The sequence below is a fragment of the Pan paniscus genome, chromosome 21, assembly GCF_029289425.2.
Source record: "Pan paniscus chromosome 21, NHGRI_mPanPan1-v2.0_pri, whole genome shotgun sequence".
In the NCBI taxonomy this organism is placed as follows: Eukaryota; Metazoa; Chordata; class Mammalia; order Primates; family Hominidae; genus Pan; species Pan paniscus.
The window spans coordinates 40,580,888-40,601,243 of record NC_073270.2 but is presented as its reverse complement, the minus strand read 5'-3'; the positions used below and the strand labels follow the sequence as shown (position 1 = coordinate 40,601,243).

At 49.3% G+C, this 20,356-nt stretch overlaps 1 protein-coding gene across 3 annotated transcripts in view; it reads left to right on the top strand.

Moving 5' to 3' along the window:
- GGT7 (gamma-glutamyltransferase 7) overlaps positions 1-20,356 on the top strand; it is a 28,247-nt gene that overhangs the window by 4,684 nt on the left and 3,207 nt on the right. Inside the window, exons 2-14 of one of the 3 annotated variants that reach the window (XM_034947569.3) lie at positions 4,674-4,909; positions 5,290-5,441; positions 6,685-6,802; positions 7,919-7,986; positions 8,198-8,271; positions 8,601-8,797; positions 11,347-11,434; positions 13,341-13,468; positions 13,643-13,731; positions 15,732-15,881; positions 15,998-16,115; positions 16,902-17,039; positions 18,210-18,302. In XM_034947569.3, the coding sequence (XP_034803460.2) occupies positions 4,674-4,909; positions 5,290-5,441; positions 6,685-6,802; positions 7,919-7,986; positions 8,198-8,271; positions 8,601-8,797; positions 11,347-11,434; positions 13,341-13,468; positions 13,643-13,731; positions 15,732-15,881; positions 15,998-16,115; positions 16,902-17,039; positions 18,210-18,302 (1,649 nt within the window). Of the gene's footprint in view, positions 1-4,673; positions 4,910-5,289; positions 5,442-6,684; positions 6,803-7,918; positions 7,987-8,197; positions 8,272-8,600; positions 8,798-11,346; positions 11,435-13,340; positions 13,469-13,642; positions 13,732-15,731; positions 15,882-15,997; positions 16,116-16,208; positions 17,040-18,209; positions 18,310-20,356 lie in introns of those variants that run through there. The other 2 variants (XM_034947568.3, XM_034947570.3) reach the window with 2 other exon arrangements.

Below are 20,356 nucleotides of genomic sequence, written 5' to 3'. Positions count from 1 at the left end.
TCACCTTTACCTCCTGGATCCTTATATCTGACTGGAGAAAACAAATTAAACCATACCTAGGGCCGGGCACAGTGGCTCACGCCTGTAATGCCAACACTTTGGGAGGCCAAGGCGGGCGGATTGCTTGAGGCCAGGAGTTTGAGACCAGCCTCATGGCCAATATGGTGAAACCCCATCTCTACTAAAAATACAAAAATTAGCTGGGCGTGGTGGTGCATGCCTATAATTCCAGCTTCTTGGGAGGCTGAGGCATGAGAAATGTTTGAACCCAAAGGCGGAGGTTGCAGTGAGCCGAGATTGCACCACTGCATTCCAGCCTGGCAGGAAGCCTATCTCTCAAAAACAAAGCAATAAGTACCAAGAAATAGCAACAAAAATTAGCTTGTAAGGTTGGTTTCTGAGGGTAGAAATGGCTCTTGATGCCATGTGGAGCAATGGGAAGGAGGCTTTCTAGTTACACAGACTCTTGGTCCTGCCACTTATTCATTTTATTTTATTTTATATTTTACTTTAAATTTTTTGAGATAGGGTTTCACCCTGTTGCCCAGGCTGGTGGGCAGTGGCTCACTGCAGCCTCAAACTCCCAGGCTGAAGTGATGCTCTTACCTCAGCCTTTCGAGTAGTTGGGACAACAGGTGCACACCACCATTCCTGGCTAATTAAAAAAATTTTTTTGTAGAGACAGGAGTCTTGCTATGTTGCCCAGGCTGGGCTTGAATACCTGGGCTCAAACAATCCTCCCACCTCGGCCTCCCAAAGTGCTGAGATTACAGACGTGAACCACCAAACCTGGCCCACTTACTCATTTTATACCTGAGATGGGCAATATCACCTTTCTCGGTCTTAGTTTTCTCATCTGTAAAGTGGCGAGAGTGGGACTTATTTCATAAAGTCTTGGGAACACTTCAATGAGGGAATATATGTAAAATGCTTAATATGTAGTCAGCATCAATAAATATAAGTTCAAAACCCTTTCCCACACTTCTTTTGAAACTTCTAATGCCGGGTGCTGTGGCTCACGCCTGTAATCCCAACACTTTGGGAGGCTGAGGCGGGAGGATTGTTTGAGCTCAGGAGTTTGAGAACAGCCTGGGGAACATAGCAAGACCTTGTCTCTATTAACAACAATAGCAACAACAACAACAACAACAACAACAAGACATTTCTAGGGGCCAAGGAGAGTTCTGTGCCTACAGTGGGTGTTTAATGTCTGTTTGTTTGGATGAATTCCAGTTTTATTTACAGACTCTGTGATGCTGATGTTGAGGGTTAGAGGCAAGCATTATGAAGTGAGGGAGAGTCTCAGAAGATAACCTTTTTTTGAAAATAAAGTTTAAAAACAGCAGGGTGCGGTGGCTTATGCCTGTAATCCCAACACTTTGGGAGGCTGAGGCAGGCAGATCACCTGAGGTCAGGAGTTCAAGACCAGACTGGCCAACATGGTGAGACCCTGCCTCTACTAAAAATATAAAAAATTAGCTAGGCGTGGTGGCATGTGCCTGTAATCCCAGCTACTCAGGAGACTGAGGCAGGAGAATCACTTGAACCTGGGAGGTGGAGGTTGCAGTGAGCCGAGATTGCGCCACTGCACTCCAGCCTGGGCGACAGAGAGAGACTCTGTCTCAAAAACAAAAACAAAAACAAAAATTACATGTTCATGATAAAAAAAAAAAAGCAATAGTGAGGAAGAATAAAAAAGTCCCCTTTCCCATTCCTATCTCCCTGTAATTTTTCCTTTTCGTTTCAAAATATATGTGTTAATTTTTTTTAGAGACAGGGTCTTTCTATGTTGCCCAGCCTGGAGTGCAGTGGCTATTCATATTGCAATCATACTGCAGCTTTGAACTTCTAGACTCAAGTGATCCTCCTGCCTCAGCCTTCTGAATAGCTGGGCTTACAGGCATGCACGAGCACTCCCGGTTTATGTATTGATTTCTAAAAAGGAAATATATATAAGTGGTAAAAATTTCAAACCAAAAAAACTCCCACCCCATCTCATTCCCATCTTCAGCATCCTTTCCCAAGAGTAACTTCTGTAATAATTTATAAACATTTCTTGCATATATCATCATTTAATCTATATATTTGGTTTCTTATTTACACAAAAGATGGGACTGTGGATCATGTAGGTCTTTAAACACCACAAGGAGCTTAGATGTTTATTATGTTGGCATCAGTGAACCACGTATTTTAAACAGAACAATAAAATGGTCAGTTTTTAATATTATCACATAGACTTTTAAAGGGGTTATAGTCCTAGTGCATAGTAGCAGGTACTAAAAAAATTGAATGAATAAACTTTAAAAAACATATTGTGAGTACAGCGTGAGGTCAAGGTAAAGTAAAGACAATTTCTTTACTGTTCACAAACACCTAGGACCTTTAGGCCATTTAGGGACCTGGGTTCACAGCTAATAACACTCAGAGGAGGGAGCTATGGGATGGAAGAGGGTCTCAGCCCTGGTCAAGGTGGAAAAGGAAGAGAAATAACTTGGAGTGAGCACCTACAGTGCACTGGGTGCACATCACCTCATGGAATCCTTGTACCCCTATCCCACCAGTTAGGGATTAGTTCCATTACTAGAATGAGGAAGGTGAGGTGCATGACTTGACTGACTTGTCCATAGCCACCAGCAAATAGTGAGCTTTCAGTTCTCTCCTACCTCCACTCTTATCGTCCTCCAGTTTGTCTCCAGACAGTAGCCAGAGGGATCATTTTAAAACACAAAACAGGCCGGGCGCAGTGGCTCATGCCTGTAATCCCAGCGCTTTGGGAGGCTGAGGTGAGTGGATCACTTGAGGTCAGGAGTTTGAGACCAGCCTGGGCAACATGGCGAAATCCCATCTCTACAAAAAATACAAAAATTAGCCAGGTGTAGTGGGGCATGCCTGTAGTCTCAACTACTCAGGAAGCTGAGCTGAGGTGGGAAGATGGCTTGAGCCTGGGAGGCAGAGGTTGCAGGGAGGCAGAGGTTTCAGTGAGCTGAGATGGTGCCACTGCACTCCAGCTGGGGTGACAGAGCCAGACCCTGTCTCAAACAACAACAATAACACACAGAACAGATGGTTTCACATTCTTGCTTAAAACTCTCTAGTAGTGGGCCGGGTGTGGTGGCTCACACCTGTAATCCCAGCACTTTGGGAGGCTGAGGCAGGTAGATCACCTGGGGTCAGGAGTTCGAGACCAGCCTGGCCAATATGCTGAAACCCTGTTTCTACTAAAAATACAAAATTACTCAGGCATGGTGGCATGTGCCTGTAATCATAGCTACTGGAGAGGCTGAGGCAAGAGAGTCGCTTGAACCCAGGAAGCGGAGGGTGCAGTGAGCCAGGATTGTGCCATTGCACTCCAGCCTGGGCAACAAGAGCGAAACTCCATCTCAAAAACAAACAAAAATAGCCTCTCGAGTAGTGACCTCCCATAATCCTTAGGGTAAAACCCAAGCTTCTCCCCAGGCTGGTAGAGCCCCACATATCTTCCTTTTTTTTTTTTTTTCTTTTGAGACAGAGTCTCACTCTGTCACCCAGGCTGGAGTGCTGTGGCGCGATCTCGGCTCACTGCAACCTCCACCTTGTGGGTTCAAGTGACTGTCGTGCCTCAGCCTCCCAAGTAGCTGGAATTAGAGGCACAGATCACCATGCCCAGCTAATTTTTGTATTTTTAGTGGAGCCGGGGTTTCACCATGTTGGCCAGGCTGGTCTCAAACTCCTGACCTCAAGTGATCCACCTGCCTCGGCCCCCCAGAGTGCTGGGATTACAAGATTGAGCCACTGCACTCAGTATGTATCTGGCCTAGCTTCCACCCTTACTACTCTTTCCCCATGCCTGCTACACCAGAGCCGCCCAGGCCTTGGTTATTTTTTTTCCTAATGTGCCAAGCTCATTCCCACTTTAGGGCCTTTGCATCCACTGTTCCCTCTTTCCAGAACATTCCACACACATACTCTTTGCTCTACATTATAGCTGGCTCCTTCTCATCCCTTAGTTTTCAGCTTAAAAGTCACTTCCTGAGAGGCCTTCCCTGATTTCTGCAGCTAAGGAGTCCTCCCTCCCCTACCACCATTATTCTGTCATTTCCTCCTTTTTCTTCATAGCACCTGCCACAACTTGTAATTATAGACTCCTTTGCTTATTGGCTTTTTCTTCCAGGGCTCTATGAACCACATGAGGGCAGGAACTATCTGTTCCCGTCCCCTGGCACCTAGCATAGGGCTCTCCATATTTAAGGAATGAGTGAGCGGATAACTGAAGTGAGGTTGGAAGGCAGGGTCCCTCCACTCTGTTTATGTAGCTGCCTCCTTGCATGGAAGGCTGGGCCCCAAATGGGGCAGGATCCGATTTCCACTGAGGACTGGAACCCCCACCCCACCCCCCAGGAAGTGTTCTCAGCCCTGGGCCCTGGATGCCAGGAAATTTGGCCTAGGTATCAGGGAGGGGCGGGAATCCAGCCTCCCTGCTGCCCAGCTGGGGAGGTCCCTGTCTCCTCCTAGCCGGGCACCGTTGCCCCGCCTGTCCTGGGGTGCACGCGAAAATGAGGAAAGGTGAGTAGTGCTAGCCAGTGCGGGGATTGTGTGGCAGGGGCGGGGCAGGGAAAGCGCCGAATAGTCCCACCTGGAGGGTGGGCAGGGCCAGATAGGAGATGCCCAGACCGACCCCGGCTGCCTGCCCGCAGACCCGGACTCCTTCCTGAAGTCTGCACGGCTGCAGCGGCTGCCATCGTCGTCGTCGGAGATGGGCAGCCAAGACGGGTCGCCGCTACGCGAGACGCGCAAAGACCCGTTCTCCGCCGCAGCGGCGGAGTGCTCCTGCCGCCAGGATGGGCTCACGGTCATCGTCACGGCCTGTCTCACCTTCGCTACCGGTGTCACCGTGGCGCTGGTCATGCAGATCTACTTCGGGGACCCCCAGGTGAGGGGGACAAATGGGGAGGGGGAGGAAACTGGGGAGTGGGGAGTGGGGTAATGTTTGAGGAACCGTGGAAACTGGGGAATGGCTGAGTGGTGGAAGGGGAGAGAGGGTGGTGACTTGGGAGAGAGGGTGGTGACTTGGGAGAGGAAGGTCCCAAAGAGAGGAGCTCCAGGGCATGAGGGAGACAGAACAAGGGGACAGAACAAGGAAGAATAAGGACAGATCCATTAGGAGGCACTTGGGGTAATGAGGGCAGAGTCAAGGCAACAAGGGGGCAGGGCTTCGACCTTCATGCCGCGTAGAGTTCTAGGGCTAGTGGAGGTGCCCTAGGGAGGTGGACAGCTCCTCCTGCCCCCACCAAGTCCTCTTTCCCCTCCCAGATCTTCCAGCAGGGTGCCGTGGTGACCGATGCTGCCCGCTGCACTTCACTGGGCATCGAGGTGCTCAGTAAACAGGGATCTTCTGTGGACGCAGCGGTGGCAGCAGCCTTGTGTTTGGGTATCGTGGCTCCACACAGTTCTGGCCTGGGCGGGTAAGGAGCAGTGGAGGTCGGGGTCCCCCAGGCCTACTTCTTGCCTCCAGGTCTGTAGGCCTCATGTGCAGCACTCCTAACTTAGGGAGAGGGGCTTTTGGGCCCCAACTCCTTGCATTTTCTCTTTCTACACCAAATTTCACCCCCTTCTCCCTGGATGGAGTCAGAAGAGCAAAGCTACCTTATGGAAAACCTGAAAGTGTTTTCAGAAGCTTTTTTTTTAACTAGAAAAAGAAATTTGTAAACCATAAATTAAGGTGCACAGGTGGAGGTACACTGTCATCAATTAAGGCAGAGATATTTCAACTTCTAGGATCATAAATCCCTATGGGTCTGATGAAAAGCCTTGGACCCTCTGTCCTCCAAAAATACACCCTGCACTAAGAACTCTTAGAAGTTACAAGCTGGCCACCCATGGGCAACACCCAGCACACAGACTGGTTTGGTTTAGACACTGAACTGTCTTAAAATTTTGTTTGCTTTTGTTAAAAAGTTGAGAATTTTCATAAAAATCCAGATTTCCAACATCTCTTGAACAATCGGGAAATCCGATAACAACTTGGGCCCACATTCACACATGGCTGAAGTTATCTGGCGTGGAATAGAAGCTGCTTCCCATGATGGGCATGCACTGTCCAGTTTGCCGTAGTTTCTACCACTTCCTCTTCTCTGTCCTGCTTGCCTTAGTTTGTCATTTGGCTGTGGGCATTTAAGTTTGCAGCCCCCATCTTAGACGTAAATAAGCTACAGAAAAGGAACAAGCTGACAAAGTTCCTATCTTGGCTCCTGTAAGACCAGCTCTCCAAGCCGTACCAAAGAAATTCCTCTTTTGGTTTTGCATGTTGTATCCTTACATAATCCAGTCCTGGGGGAGGGGCAAGGGACATACCAAGTAGACAGGTGCAGGAAGCTGGCAGGGGTCCAGCTCTGGTCCAGGGTGGGGGCAGGGGGCAGAACATCCTGTTCTGCCAGTCTCTGGGCTTTTCCTAATCAGGGATTAAAGTCTCCAGTGACAGGATAGAAGAGGTCCATGGACCCTGGGTCTCCAACCCTCTTGGTTTTGCTCCCATCCTCTTAGGGTGGCTGAGTCTGTGAATCCATGCTGGGGAGGGAGCTCAGACACCTGACCCCAAATGAAAAACTGAGCCTACAGCTCTCACCACTGGGGGTGGAGGGGCAGCAGATTCATTGTACAGAGGGGTAGCATGTTATCATCACACTTCCCCTTCTGTGTCTCTCCCAGTGGGGGCGTGATGCTGGTACATGACATCCGACGAAATGAGAGCCACCTAATTGATTTCCGGGAGTCCGCACCAGGGGCCCTCAGGGAAGAGACCCTGCAAAGATCCTGGGAGACCAAGGTGGGGACCCTGGTGAGAAGAGAGAGTTCAGGGGAGTCTCTCTTCATTGCCCTTCTGGTAACCCAAGCATTAATTTGCTAAGTATTTACCAGGGGAGTGGGAAAAAGAGTTGAGCAGGATTCTCTTAGGCTATGAGAGAGTCAGGCAGCCCCCAAGATAAAATAATGAACTAGAAAATCTGGAACCTTACTTCTCTGGGAATCTTACCTATCTGGCACATGGGAAGGAAGAAAAAAGGCTACTGAGTACCCTGAAATGTCACGAAGTTGATGCAATGAAACTCACACATCTCACTCTGAGCCAGTTGACTATAACTTTCCCAGCCCCTGACATATTGGAAGATTAGAGGGGAATTGCCAGAAGTAAACCAACTGTCTGCTGAAAGAAAAAGAAGATATCGAATAACTTGGAAAAATGGGTACTTAGTGCGGTGGCAAAAGCCAAACACACCCCTGAGTCTTCAGAGCTCAGAGTAATGGTGGGGTGAAACTGAATAGGTTAAATGAAGGTCCCTTGTCCACCATTTTAAAAGGTAGGGTTGCCTGGGCACAGTGGCTCACACCTGTAATCCCAACACTCTGGGAAGCCAAGGCAGGAGGATTGCTTGAGGCCAGGAGTTTGAGACCAGCCTGAGTGACATAGTGAGACTTTGTCTCTACAAAAAATGCTTTGAAATTAGCCAGGCATGGTAGCATGCGCCAAGGATCGCTTGACTTGAGCCCAGGAGTTGGAGGCCACAGTGAGCTATGACCATGCCACTGTACTCCAGCCTGGGTAACAGGAAAAAAAAAAAAAAAAAAGGCAGGGGTTGGTGAAATCCAATGTAGACAGGTGTCTTTCTACACTGGTTATGTCCTGGCTCTTAAAAGAGTTTTGCTTAATTTATAAATCCCCCAACTACGGCAGCTAAAAGAGGCCTTTCTGCATTTGCTGATAGGAAGTCAGGGAGATGGGAGGGGTGCCTGCTTGGGAAAGCTTGTCCCTCCCCTGGGATACTTGGCCTGTGTCTCTCCCCTGTGCCAGCCATCCCTGGCTTGGGGCTCTGCGGAGTTCAGCCCAGCACCCCCCTTCCAGTGACCTGGTCTCCTCTCTCCCTCGCCTACCCGCCTTGCCCAGCCTGGGCTCTTGGTGGGGGTTCCCGGAATGGTGAAGGGGCTACATGAAGCTCACCAGCTCTATGGCAGGTAACAACCCTCCCCCTGGGGACCAGGGACCCCCCTTTGCATCTCTCCTTGGGTGGCCTTCTCCTACTTCCCTGGATTCTTCCTTTCCCAACTCCCCCTCCTAATATCCCCTTCCCTTGCCAGGACTCTCCTTCCCAGGAACCCCCCTTCCCCCGGACCCCTCCTCATTCCCCCAGGACCTCCTCCACCCCCTGCTCTCCGGCCCCCCCAGGCTGCCATGGTCCCAAGTCCTGGCCTTCGCAGCAGCTGTGGCCCAAGATGGCTTCAACGTGACTCATGATCTAGGTCAGTGGGGCCTGGGGATTTGGGAGAGACATGAGGTTGATGGAGAAGGGTAGAATCTTTGAGATTTGGAGCCCAAGCCAGAGAGGCCCTCTCTTCCAGTTTGCTCCTCAGACCCCCTCCCCACCTTATCCCACCCTCACCTGGAGGCGGCCTTAAACGAGGGGGTCTGGGAAGGGCCCTTAGACATCCCTGCCTCGCGCTTAACAGGCTCCTGGGGGTCAGGGCACTTAGGGTGGGCCACTCTGCCCCCATCTACCCCACCTATTGCGCGTCTCATCCGGTCCAGTCCTGGCGTCCCGCCCTGCCCAGCCTCCCGTCCCTGCCCCTAGCCCGTGCCCTGGCTGAACAGCTGCCACCCAACATGTCCGAGCGCTTCCAGGAGACGTTCCTGCCATCGGGCCGCCCGCCACTACCTGGCTCATTGCTGCATCGGCCCGACCTGGCTGAGGTGCTGGATGTACTTGGCACCTCCGGCCCGGCTGCCTTCTACGCAGGTGGCAACCTCACACTGGAGATGGTGGCCGAGGTAAGTGCTCGTGTTGTGCGGGTGGGGGCATGCCCCAAGGTCCCTATTGCAGGACATCCGCGTCCGCATTTTTTCCTTCCTTCCCTCTCTCCCTCCCTTTCTTTCTATATTATTTACTGTGGATTATGTTCATTTGAAATTCTAGAATAGTCAAAACTAACCTCTAGTGACAGAAATCAGATCAGTGGTTGGTGGGGCTGGGAGGAGCTGACTGGGATATGACATGAAAAACCTCCTGGGATGATGGAAGTGTTGTCTTTTTTTTTTTTTTTTGAGACGGAGTCCCGCTGTGTCACCCAGGCTGGAGTGCAGTGGTGCGATCTTGGCTCACTGCAACCTCCGCCTCCCAGGTTCAAGTGAGTCTCCTGCCTCAGCCTCCCGAGTAACTGGGATTACAGGTGTGCACCACCACACCCAGCTAATTTTGTATTTTTAGTAGAGATGAGGTTTCACCATGTTGGCCAGGCTGGTCTCGAACTCCTGACCTCAAGAGATCCACCTGTCCTGGCCTCCCAAAGTGCTGGGATTACAGGTGTGAGCCCCCACGCCTAGCCAGAAGTGTTCTGTCTTGATTCAGAGGTACCTTTGGGCTTCTCAGGGGTGATGCCAGCCTGTGCAGGGGCTTGTCATGTCCCTCCCAGGCCTGGTGGAGACCCAGTATCGGCCTCAGCTTCCCTAAGCTCACAATCCTTCCCTGCTTTTGGGTTTTCTAGGGACTGAGGGAAGCACCTCTTTCATTGTTGAGTATCAAGACTGGGGAGATTGACACAGAAGTTTACCATCCAATCCCAAAGAGTCCCAGTCTCAGGCAGTAACAGATGTGAGAACTGTCATTAATAGTGCAAAAGTCCTAATGGAAAATTATGTTCATGGTAAGGATGCATAGACCAACTCAGTGGTTCTCTCATCTGAGCAATGGGGATGATTATATCTGTCTCTGCCATACAGTTGTGGGAATTAAATAGGTCTGTTATTCATTCAACATTCACAGAGTGCCTGCTCTGTGCCAAGCCCTATGCTGGGCACTGGATGTGGCGATAGACTCAAACAGACTTAACTGGGAAGTCCAGGAGATTACTGGCTTTAGATTCTTCTGTGTCCAGATTATCAATCCACTGTGTTAGGATTTGCTCTCCCTCTTTCTCTTTCTCTCTCTCTCAACTCTACTTTCCTTTGTTTGGATTCACTATCAGATCCTTTCCACCTGCTCCCCACCAGCCCATATCAGGCCATCCTTCCAGCAAGCTATCCCAGAGAAAGAGCATTTTTCCTTCCCAGTAGTTCCAGCAAAAGCCTCCAGGTTGTGTCTTATTAGCTCATCATAGGTTTCATGACTATTCCCAAATCAATCACTGTGGCACAGAAGGGAATGCCCCAATTGGCCAGGCCTGGGTTGTGTGCCCTTTCCTGGAGGTGGCAAAGGGAATGCAGGAGATTGTAACAAAGACCATCAGATCTTTGATAAAAAGAAACCCAAAGTTGAGTTTATTAACTTGCCAGAAAAAGGAACTCAAGAATTCAAATGGGCCAGGCATGGTGGCTCACGCCTGTAATCCCCACTTTGGGAGGCCAAGATGGGTGGATCACTTGAGCTCAGGAGTTTGAGACCAGCCTGGGCAACATAGTGAGACCCCATCTCTACAAAACATACAAACATTAGCCAGGTGTGGTGGCATGTGCCTGTAGTCCCAGCTACTCAGGAGGCTGAGGCAGGAGGATCATCTGAGCCTGGGAAGGTTGAGGCTACAGTGAGCCATGATCATGCCACTGCATTCCAGCCTGGGCGACAGAATGAGACCCTGCCTCAAAAAAAAAAAAAAAAAAAAATCAATGTGTAATTCTCTGAAGATAGATAACTCAAGGGTTTCAAGTACTATAAGGTACAAAAAAGGAAAGGATTCAGAGTGATTATGCTAATTTAGGGTTGACAGCACACTGGATAGGATGGAATGAGCCCATTGGTTTGTACAAGATTGGTTCATTGGTCAATAATGAGGGCTTGGTTATGTCCAATAAGGGTCAGTCCTTCTAGGATCACTCAAAGTCATGGTTTTCTAGTGGCTTTAGTTGGTTGTGGTGAGATGCAGCATTCAGTTTTGGTATCTCCTAGGCAAGTGTGCCATAAGTGGAAAACCTTCCTTTTACATAGGCAGAGAGAGCAGCAGGTACAAAGACACGAAGGCATGAGTTCAGGAACTGCAGGTCACTCTGCAGCTGCATAGAGCTCACTGGGGAACAGCAGGACATGAGGTGGGAGGGGTAGGCTGGGGCCAGATCACAAAAAGTCTTGAATGGCAAGCTAAGGAGGTCATTCATGGAATGTACCCAGTGTGATGCCTGGCACATGATAGGTGCTCAATGTTAGTGCTTTTCCCCCTTCCTTTTTCCTGAGGTGTCTAGGGATAATGGGGTCTCTAAAGGCCACGATGGGGGTTGCAGAAGGCACAGAAGTTATAAACAGCTGATCTGTCTGTGATCCAAACGTGTTATAGGCCAAAACCACCATGTCACAGTGGTGGGAGGTCATTCCCTCATTCTCTTCCCTCCAGGCTCAGCACGCAGGGGGTGTCATAACCGAAGAGGACTTCAGCAATTACAGCGCCCTTGTGGAGAAGCCTGTGTGTGGCGTGTACAGAGGTGACCTCTCCCCCGGCTCCCAGGGTCCCCACTCAGGAGAAGCCTCCCAGTCCATGGCCACATCGTTTTGGCCTAGAGACTCCTCTCCATTTCACAGGAGAGAAACTAAGGCAGTGAGCTACCTGGGCAGTCAACTGTTGAAGCAAACCAGAGTCAGCCCACCTTCTGAAAAGTAGCTGTGGGGTCAGTTACCCCAAGTATTTAGGATATTGGGGGGTGGACCTGGTCAAAGGGTCCAACCTGGAAGTTGGGGTTCTGGCCATAGGTTTTCTTGATTTGGGCTCTGTGTTGCCTCTGCCCTTTCCCCAGCAGCGCTGTCACTGCCCTGTACTTCCTAAGAATTTTTAAGACAAAGTCCATCCAAGCTTCACAGTAGAATGAACCCTTCAAGACAGTCATAGACCCAGCTCCTCATAGTGCCAAAAAGAAATTGAGGCCCGAGGAGGGAATATAACTTAACTGGCCAAACTCAAGAAAACCAACAGGGAACCCAGAAAACCAAGCTTATGACATGGGTGGGGTCCATGTTTACTGAACCCAAGGTGGTAGGTGCTGGATTTCTCAGAAGATTCTCAGGTTCTTTCCCTTCTAGGAGAGCCAGATCACATCAAGCCCCAGGAAAGGGTTTCTCTGAGTTCAACTTTCCAGGCCTCAATCTCCAACCTGATTCCTCTGCCAGAGGCAGTGGAATATGAAGCAATGGAAAGAGCCTATCAGCTGGGTGCAGTGGCTCAGGCCTATAACCCCAGCACATTGGGAGGCTGAGGCAGGAGGATCACTTGAGCCCAGGAGTTCATGACCAGCCTGGGCAACATAGTGAGACACCGTCTCTATAAAAAATTTAAAAATTACCCAGGCGTGGTGGTGTACCTATAGTCCTAGCTACTCAGGAGGTTGAGATGGGAGGATTGCTTGAGCCTGGGAGGTCAAGGCTGCAGTGAGCATGATTGTGCCACTGCACTACAGCCTGGGTGACAGAGTGAGACCATTATCTCACTCACACACACACACACACACACACACACACACACACACACAAAGAAAAGAAAAAAGAACAAGCGTAGCGTTGGAGCTAGGAAGACCTGGGTTTGAGTACCAACTGTGCCATTTACCTTGAACAAGCTACTTCCCACTCTGAGCCTTCGTTCTCTCCTTAAAATGGAAATAATAATAGTGCCTACATCTTAGGATGCCCATAAGGATTTGATGAGATGATGTAGGAAGTTGCCCTGATCAGAGCATGCACTGAATATAGATTTTCCATTTCCCCTTCCCAGCCTGGGTTGTCTCAACAATGCTAGTACCTTGAGTGCTCTGGATTCCCCTTGTCTCTCTGTACCACAGTTTCTGGACCTATCAAATATGTGTGATAACAGTAGCCACAGTGAGGACTAAATGAGTTAATGTTAGTGTTATGCATCAGCTATTATTCCTTTGATGTCCAAACATCTAGTAACAGAATAGGAAGAGAAGGTTGCTGCTGCCAAGAAGTTTGGGGCTGGATGAGACCATCAGGAGTCATGGATAATATCCTGGCCTATGGGAGAGCTAAAAGGAGACACATGACAGGCCAGGAATATGGACATCTGGTCACCTGTTTCTGCTGTGCTCTGCTGATAGCCTGCAGTGTGACTCTGGGCAAGCCACAGCCCTCTTGAGCCTTAGTTTTCTCAAATGGCAGAGGAAACTGAAGACCAGTGTTCTGAGTTCAAGTCCTGGCCCTGCCCTTGACTTGCCATGTGAACTTGAATGAGTCTCTTTGCCTCTCAATGTTTCAGTTTCCCCATCTGGTGAGGGAGTTCAGCACAGTGGTCTCAGTGTGTGATGGTGGAATGTGGAGATGGGATGTGGGATGTGAAGGTGCCTTGACCCCTACCCTGCCATCAGTCACTTCCTGTCCTTTCAGGCCACCTGGTTCTTAGTCCCCCGCCTCCGCACACGGGCCCTGCCCTCATCAGTGCTCTCAACATCCTGGAGGGCTTCAATCTCACCAGCCTGGTATCCCGAGAACAGGCTCTTCACTGGGTGGCAGAGGTGAGGCTGACCCGTCCGCCTTTCCCTGGATTTAAGGATATTAGGAGTGGGGAGATTGGGTACTGCCATAGGGCAGGACTAAATCCCCTCCAAGTTTTCTCACACGAAAGTCCGCTGGGTGTGGGTGCTGGGAGGGGCCTGGCAGCCTTTTCCATATCCCTGCTGTATTTTCAGACCCTGAAGATTGCATTAGCCCTGGCCAGCAGACTGGGAGATCCCGTCTATGATTCTACCATCACTGAGAGCATGGATGACATGCTCAGGTGGGTCTTGGGCAGGACCTGGGGGCTACAGAGGCAGTGGTGGGTGTGGGGAAAGGGTCAGGAGAAAAGCAGCTGGTATAGCAATAAAGGCCTGAAATCCTAAGTCAATTTCAGCTCAACCCCAACTCACAACGTGACACTGGGTGCCTCTCCCTGCACCTCACCTTTCCTATCAGCACAATGAGTTGGCTTACTTCATGTGGCTCTTAAATTTTTTTGAGGCTAGCATAGCACCTATATAAGCCCATCTGCTCCTCCTTTTGAGTAGGAAAAGAAAGCTCAATACCAAACAAAAGCCAGGCATGGTGGCTCACGCCTGTAATCCCAGTACTTTGGGAGGCCAAGGCGGGTGGATCACCTGAGGTCACGAGTTTGAGACCAGCCTGACCAACATAGTGAAACCCTACCTCTACTAAAAATACAAAAATTAGCCGGGCGTGGTGGCGCGTGCCTGTAGTCCCAGCTAGTCAGGAGGCTGAGGCAGGAGAATCACTTGAACCCGGGGAGCAGAGGTTGCAGTGAGCCGAGATCATGCCACTGCACTCCAGCCTGGGTGACAGAGTGAGACTTTGTCTCCAAAAACAAACAAACAGTCTCCAAGCAAATACTGAAGGTGGTGGTAATACAGCTTCATTAGCAACATAACATAGTAGTAGGTTGTGGGCTCTGATGAGACTGCCTTCATTCAAATTCCAGCTTGACCCTTCACTAGCTGTGCAGCCTTGGGCAAGTGGTTTAAACTCTCTAAATCTGTTTCTACAAGGGGGCTTGACAATAATGGTATCAACCTTGTAAGGTTGTGGTAAGGACTAAACAAAATCATACATGTAAAGCTTTTTTTGGTTGAAAATTGAATAAATGTCTTCAAGTAATCTTTGGTAACTTATTCTCTAATCAGCTATGGATAATCCAACACATAGTTATTAGGTAAGAAACCCTCAGTTGAATTTTTTTTTTTTTTTTTTTTGAGATGGAGTCTCGCTCTGTCGCCCAGGCTGGAGTGCAGTGGCATGATCTTGGCTCACTGTAACCTCTGCCTCCCAGGTTCAAGCAATTCTCCTGCTTCAGCCTCCCGCCTCAGTTGAATTTTTAAAAGTCTGGAGCATTACATATTGTTTCTAAGGTCAATGCAAACTTTGCTCTAAAACACACACACACACACACACACACACACCTATATGAAATCTATTCAACCAGTTCATCCAGTAAATAGTTATTGAGCACTTACTCTGTGCCTTGGGAAAAAACTCTAAAAGAAAGTAAAGATCCTGGCTGGATGTGGTGGCTCATGCCTGTAATCCCAGCACTTTGGGAGGCCGAGGTGAGTGGATCATTTGAGGTCAGGAGTTCAAGACCGGCCTGGCCAACATGGTGAAACCCCGTCTAGAGACGGGGTTTTTTTTAGTAGACTAAAAAAAATTAGCTAGGTGTGGTGGCAGGTGCCTGTAATCCCAGATAATCGGGAGGCTGAGGCAGGAGAATCACTTGAACCTGGGAGGCAGAGGTTGCAGTGAGCTGAGACAGCGTCACTGCACTCCAGCCTGTGTGACAGAGCAAAACTCTATCTCATTAGGAAGAAAGAAAAAATCCTCATATACAAAATCCTCCCCCAACTAAACTCTTAATAAAACTTTAGACTACAAACATTAGTTTAAATGAATCCAGTTTGTTAATTCAAAGCAAATATTTTCTGATCATCCATTATGCACCAGGCACTTTCATAGAAAGGATTAAGAAGTCAGATAACTAAAAGGCTCTTGATTTAAACATTAAATAAAAGTTGGTTCCAGAAAAGAATCTAAATAATACCTAAATACATTCAACAGCTATTTTCTGGGTATTTCTTATGTGCAATTAGTGAGCTTCTGCACTCATAGACCTAGTAGTCCAGTGAGGGAGGTAGATTTCATCAAATAATTACACAAACACCACAAAAGTGAGGTAGGTGGGGTGTATTGAGAGCCTGTTGTTTGCTCATCTCCCACCCCTTGTCTTTTCAGCAAGGTGGAGGCCGCCTACCTCCGGGGCCATATCAATGACTCCCAGGCAGCCCCTGCCCCACTCCTGCCTGTCTATGAACTAGACGGAGCTCCCACGGCTGCCCAGGTGCTGATCATGGGACCTGATGACTTCATTGTGGCCATGGTTAGGTATGCCAGCTCAGACTCAGAACCTGGAACAAGGGATCCTCTGAACCAAGAGGGGGTGGGGGCTGGGTAGAGGTGAGGATGGGCCAGGGCTCACCCAACCCCACCTCGGCCCCCAGCTCCCTGAACCAGCCCTTTGGCAGCGGCCTTATCACCCCCTCGGGGATCCTGCTTAACAGCCAGATGCTGGACTTCTCCTGGCCCAACCGGACAGCTAACCACTCTGCACCCAGCCTGGTAGGATTTGCTTCCCTGCTTTCCTGGGGACCCTGAGGCCTATAGGTAGGAGGTGCAATGGCATGGCTGCCCCTTTCTCCCTACTTTCTCCAGAATCTTCTAGTATAAGGAAGCCTAAAGAAGATGTTCACCTCATCCCTAGCCCTGCTAAGTCTGGGACATGGAGCCTGGTGGGTCTGAAGAACCCTTGTCCCATTCTGTCACTGTCTTACTGTGTGACCTTGTGAAGATCTTGCCCTCTCTGGGCAATTTCTTCACCTGTACAATGAGGGTTTTGGCTCCTATTTGATGTTTTGGGCATTTTCCAGCACTAGCGGTCTGTGACTATGTGAGCTTGAGCTGATGGGGCTCAGCCCTATGGTTGGGCACCAAAGAGGGACCCAAGGAGGAAGGATTTAATAATTTTTATCTAGTTAAAAATCAGCACTCTTACACCCCGCCATCTGGGACCCCAGCAGGGCAAAGACACATAGAGATGATCAGGGTGGGGTTATCCTGTTCTTCCCCATTGCCATCTTTCTTGGCTTGGTCCTTTCTCCTGTGACCCGTAGCAGCCTCATAGCTCAGTGGATGTACTTATCACTCCCCCATCCACCCCACCCATCCAGGCACCCTACCCATTTCACAGATAGCAAACTGTTGTCTGGGAAGGGACCAGTCTCCCAGGAAAACTGGGCCTGTGGAAGATGTAGAAGAGGGAGAGCAGTTGGAAGGGTTGTGGAGGGGCCCTTTCCCGGTCTTGTCCCACCCCACCTGCCCCTTGTGGTCTCTGTCCTCTAACAACAGGAGAATTCAGTGCAGCCAGGGAAGCGGCCACTCTCTTTCCTGCTGCCCACAGTGGTCCGACCTGCGGAGGGGCTCTGTGGAACCTACCTCGCTCTGGGGGCCAATGGAGCTGCGCGGGGCCTCAGCGGCCTGACACAGGTGAGGTTTACGCCATGGTTGGCCTTTTTCAGCCGGGAGCCAAGCTGTGGCCTAGACTGCAGATGCCTGTCATATCTGTGGCTTGTTTCCATTCCTCATGCGGCAAACATGGGCTGAGGCTGCTTTGTGCCAGGCGCATCCTGGGCAATGTGGACATGGGCTGCGCTGAGTTTCTTAGTGAAAATGGAGCCCTGATGCTCCCTGTCTTTCCCGGTTGCAGGGGAAATGGTAGGGTCAGTAGATTGAAAAGTGGGGTTAGCATCTGGGTGGCCTGGGTTCTGTTAACCTCAAGTCCCATTATACCTCTACCCAGCATCTGAATAGACAACCAGCCCTCTTTAGGGTGGGATTTGAAAGGAAGGGCCTGCTTTTCTCCAGAACACCTCAGAATGGCTCCATGAATGTCTTGAGAACCTGATATATATGCCAGGCACCTATTTTGGCAGGTGGTGAGTTAACGATCTTGAGTTCTGGAATCAGACACTCCTGGGTTCCGGCCCAAGTGCTACCAATTTGTAACTGTGTGATGCTGGAGCATTCACTTAACAGCTCTGAACCTCAGTCTCTTCATCTTTAAAATGGAAATAATAACAATAGCTAACATTTAAAGAGTTCGTACTAAGTGCTGGGCACTGTGTTATGTGTGTTAACCATTTTAACCTTCCCAGTTCTGGAGAGAATCCTTATTTCTATTTTATAGATAAGGAAACCGAAGCCCAGAGAGGTTAAGACTTTAGGTCAAGTACCTTCAGCTAGAAAGAGCAGGGAGGCAGTTTGGTTCCAGAGCCTACGCACACTCCTAACCACTAAGTTAAAAGCACCCACATTGTGCCCTAGACCACTCCTAGCTATTAACCTTGCCCTATCCAGAGAGAAAAGAAGGGAGCCCTGGGCTACATTAAAGAGACTTGGTTCTAGTGGTGTATCTTCCCTGGCTTCCTCTAAACTCTGGAGTAAGTCATTTTCCTTGCTGGACTTCACTTTCCCTCTCTGTGAAATGGGAACAGTCATCACAGGCCTGCCTGTCTTCCAGGGCTGTTAGGAGGCTCAGATGACACCCGGTGTAAGAATTCTCAAGACTAAGGAGCCTGGACCAAGGGTGAGAGCTGAGGAATCCTGGACCATCACCCCTGGGACAGCCCTGATTTTTCTGTACCTTGGCTACCACAGGTTCTGCTGAATGTCCTGACCTTGAACCGGAACCTGAGTGACAGCCTGGCCCGCGGCCGCCTACACCCGGACCTGCAGTCCAACCTCCTGCAGGTGGACAGTGAGTGCAGAGCAGAGACCTCGTGGGGCGGGCACAGGGACAGGTAGAGAAAGGACTCCTCCCAAGGGTGCCCATGCCTCAACCAGCACCAACTGCCAGTGAAGTTTGGTTTTATTTGGCATATTTCTATTGGAGCAGTGAACGATCTGGGGATTGGAACCAGTCTTGCCATTTCCTGGTTGTGTGGCCTTGGGAAATCCATGTCTCAACTCTGAGCCTCAGTTTTCTCATTTGTAAAATAAGACACAGTTGTTCATTCTTCAAACTTTCATTTACTCAACAGTTTGTATTGAACACGTACGTTTTCCAGGCATCATCCTAGGTGCTGGGGATTCTGCATTTACAGGCAAACAAGAAAATAAGTCATCAAAGAAATATGAGACAAATAAATGCTCTGCCAACTGTCAAAGCAGGGTGATATAATAGGACGGACTCAATGATCAAGGAAGACTTCTCTTTGGTGGCATTTAAGCTGAGATCTAAAGAGTGAGAAAGAAACTGGGTGCAATGGCTCAGACCTATAATCCCAGGCTGAGGTGAGAGGATCGCTTGAGGCCAAGAGTTCAAGAGCAGCCTCAGTAACATAGTGAGACCCCCCCCCCACCCCCCCGCCGTCTCTATAAAAAAATTTTTTTTAATTAGCCAGGCATGGCGCGTGCCTGTGGTTCTAGCTACTCGGGAGGCTGAGGCAGGAGAATTGCTTGAACCAGGGAGGCAGAGGTTACAGTGAGCCAAGATCACGCCACTGCCCTACAGCCTGGGTAACAGAGTGAGATCCTATCTCCTAAAAAAAAAAAAAAAAAGTAAGAGAGAGCCCACTATACAAAGAATTGGTGCAGAGCTTTGTAGGTCAGGGGAGCCAAGTACAAAGAACTCAGGGCAGGAATGGGTTTGGTGAGTTTGAGGACTAAAAAGGAGACCAAGGTAAGCAAGGATGAAATTAGATCAGAGAGGCAGGCAGGCACCAGATCGTGGACCTTAGGGTGAAGAGATGGACTTTCCTCTAAGAAAAGGGCTTAATTTTGGCACAGCTGAATTTTATAAACAGGAAAGTATCTGCACCTTTGAGGAGTTTTTATTATAACAGACAATGTATTAATATGACACTAGTCCAAAAGAATACAGAATTGATTGAGACACAGTCCTTGCCTGTTCAATATTATTATCCCCATTCTATAGAGGAAGAAACTGAGGCTCACAGAAGTTATAAACTAGTCAAAGATCAACCACTAAGTGGCAGAACTTCAATTAGGACACACACCTGGCTGATACCAAAGACTCTATTCTTTACTGCACAGCTCTTGATATCTCCTGGACTGAATCACATTAGAAGCAGAGACCGCGATCTTCAACAATCACATCCTGTGGTTGGCCAGCGACACTTGGATCCCAGCTGATAGATGACAAGGCCACATCCTTGAAATTGAATTTTGTTCAACAAATATCTGCTGGTCTCTGTTGAATGTGAGGCTCTGTGCTAAGTTATTTGGGCTCAGCCCAGTCCTGCCTTCAGGGCCTTAGTGTAAGATGGAGGTACAAGGAGTGGGGGCTTGGTGAAGGGAAAGTTCATCTACCTGAGGCCCTGGGGAGGCTTTATGGAGGAGGTGACAAGTAGCTTGGCTTTGAAGTATGAGTAGGAATTTGGTATGTGGAGGTAAAGGACATTCTGGACAGGAGGAACAGCCTAGGCAAAAACCAGAATGAATGGCTCAGAGAGCAGCCAGGAGGCTAGCTGTTGTTTCCTAGAGTTCTCAATTTACCCAGCACCTTTGTGACTTTTGCCACATTTGCACACCATCTAAACCAATATGCACATAACATGTCTCTCTAAATGAACTTCCTTTTTAGCCTAAATGTATTTTATTATTTTTTTGAGATAGAGTCTCACTCTGTCGCCCAGGCTGGAGTGCAGTGGTGCGATCTCAGCTCACTTCAACCTCCGCCTCCTGGGTTCAAGTGATTCTCGTGCCTCAGCCTCCCGAGTAGCTGAGAATACAGGTGCACATGCCACCACACCCAGCTAATTTTTGCATTTTTGTAGAGACAG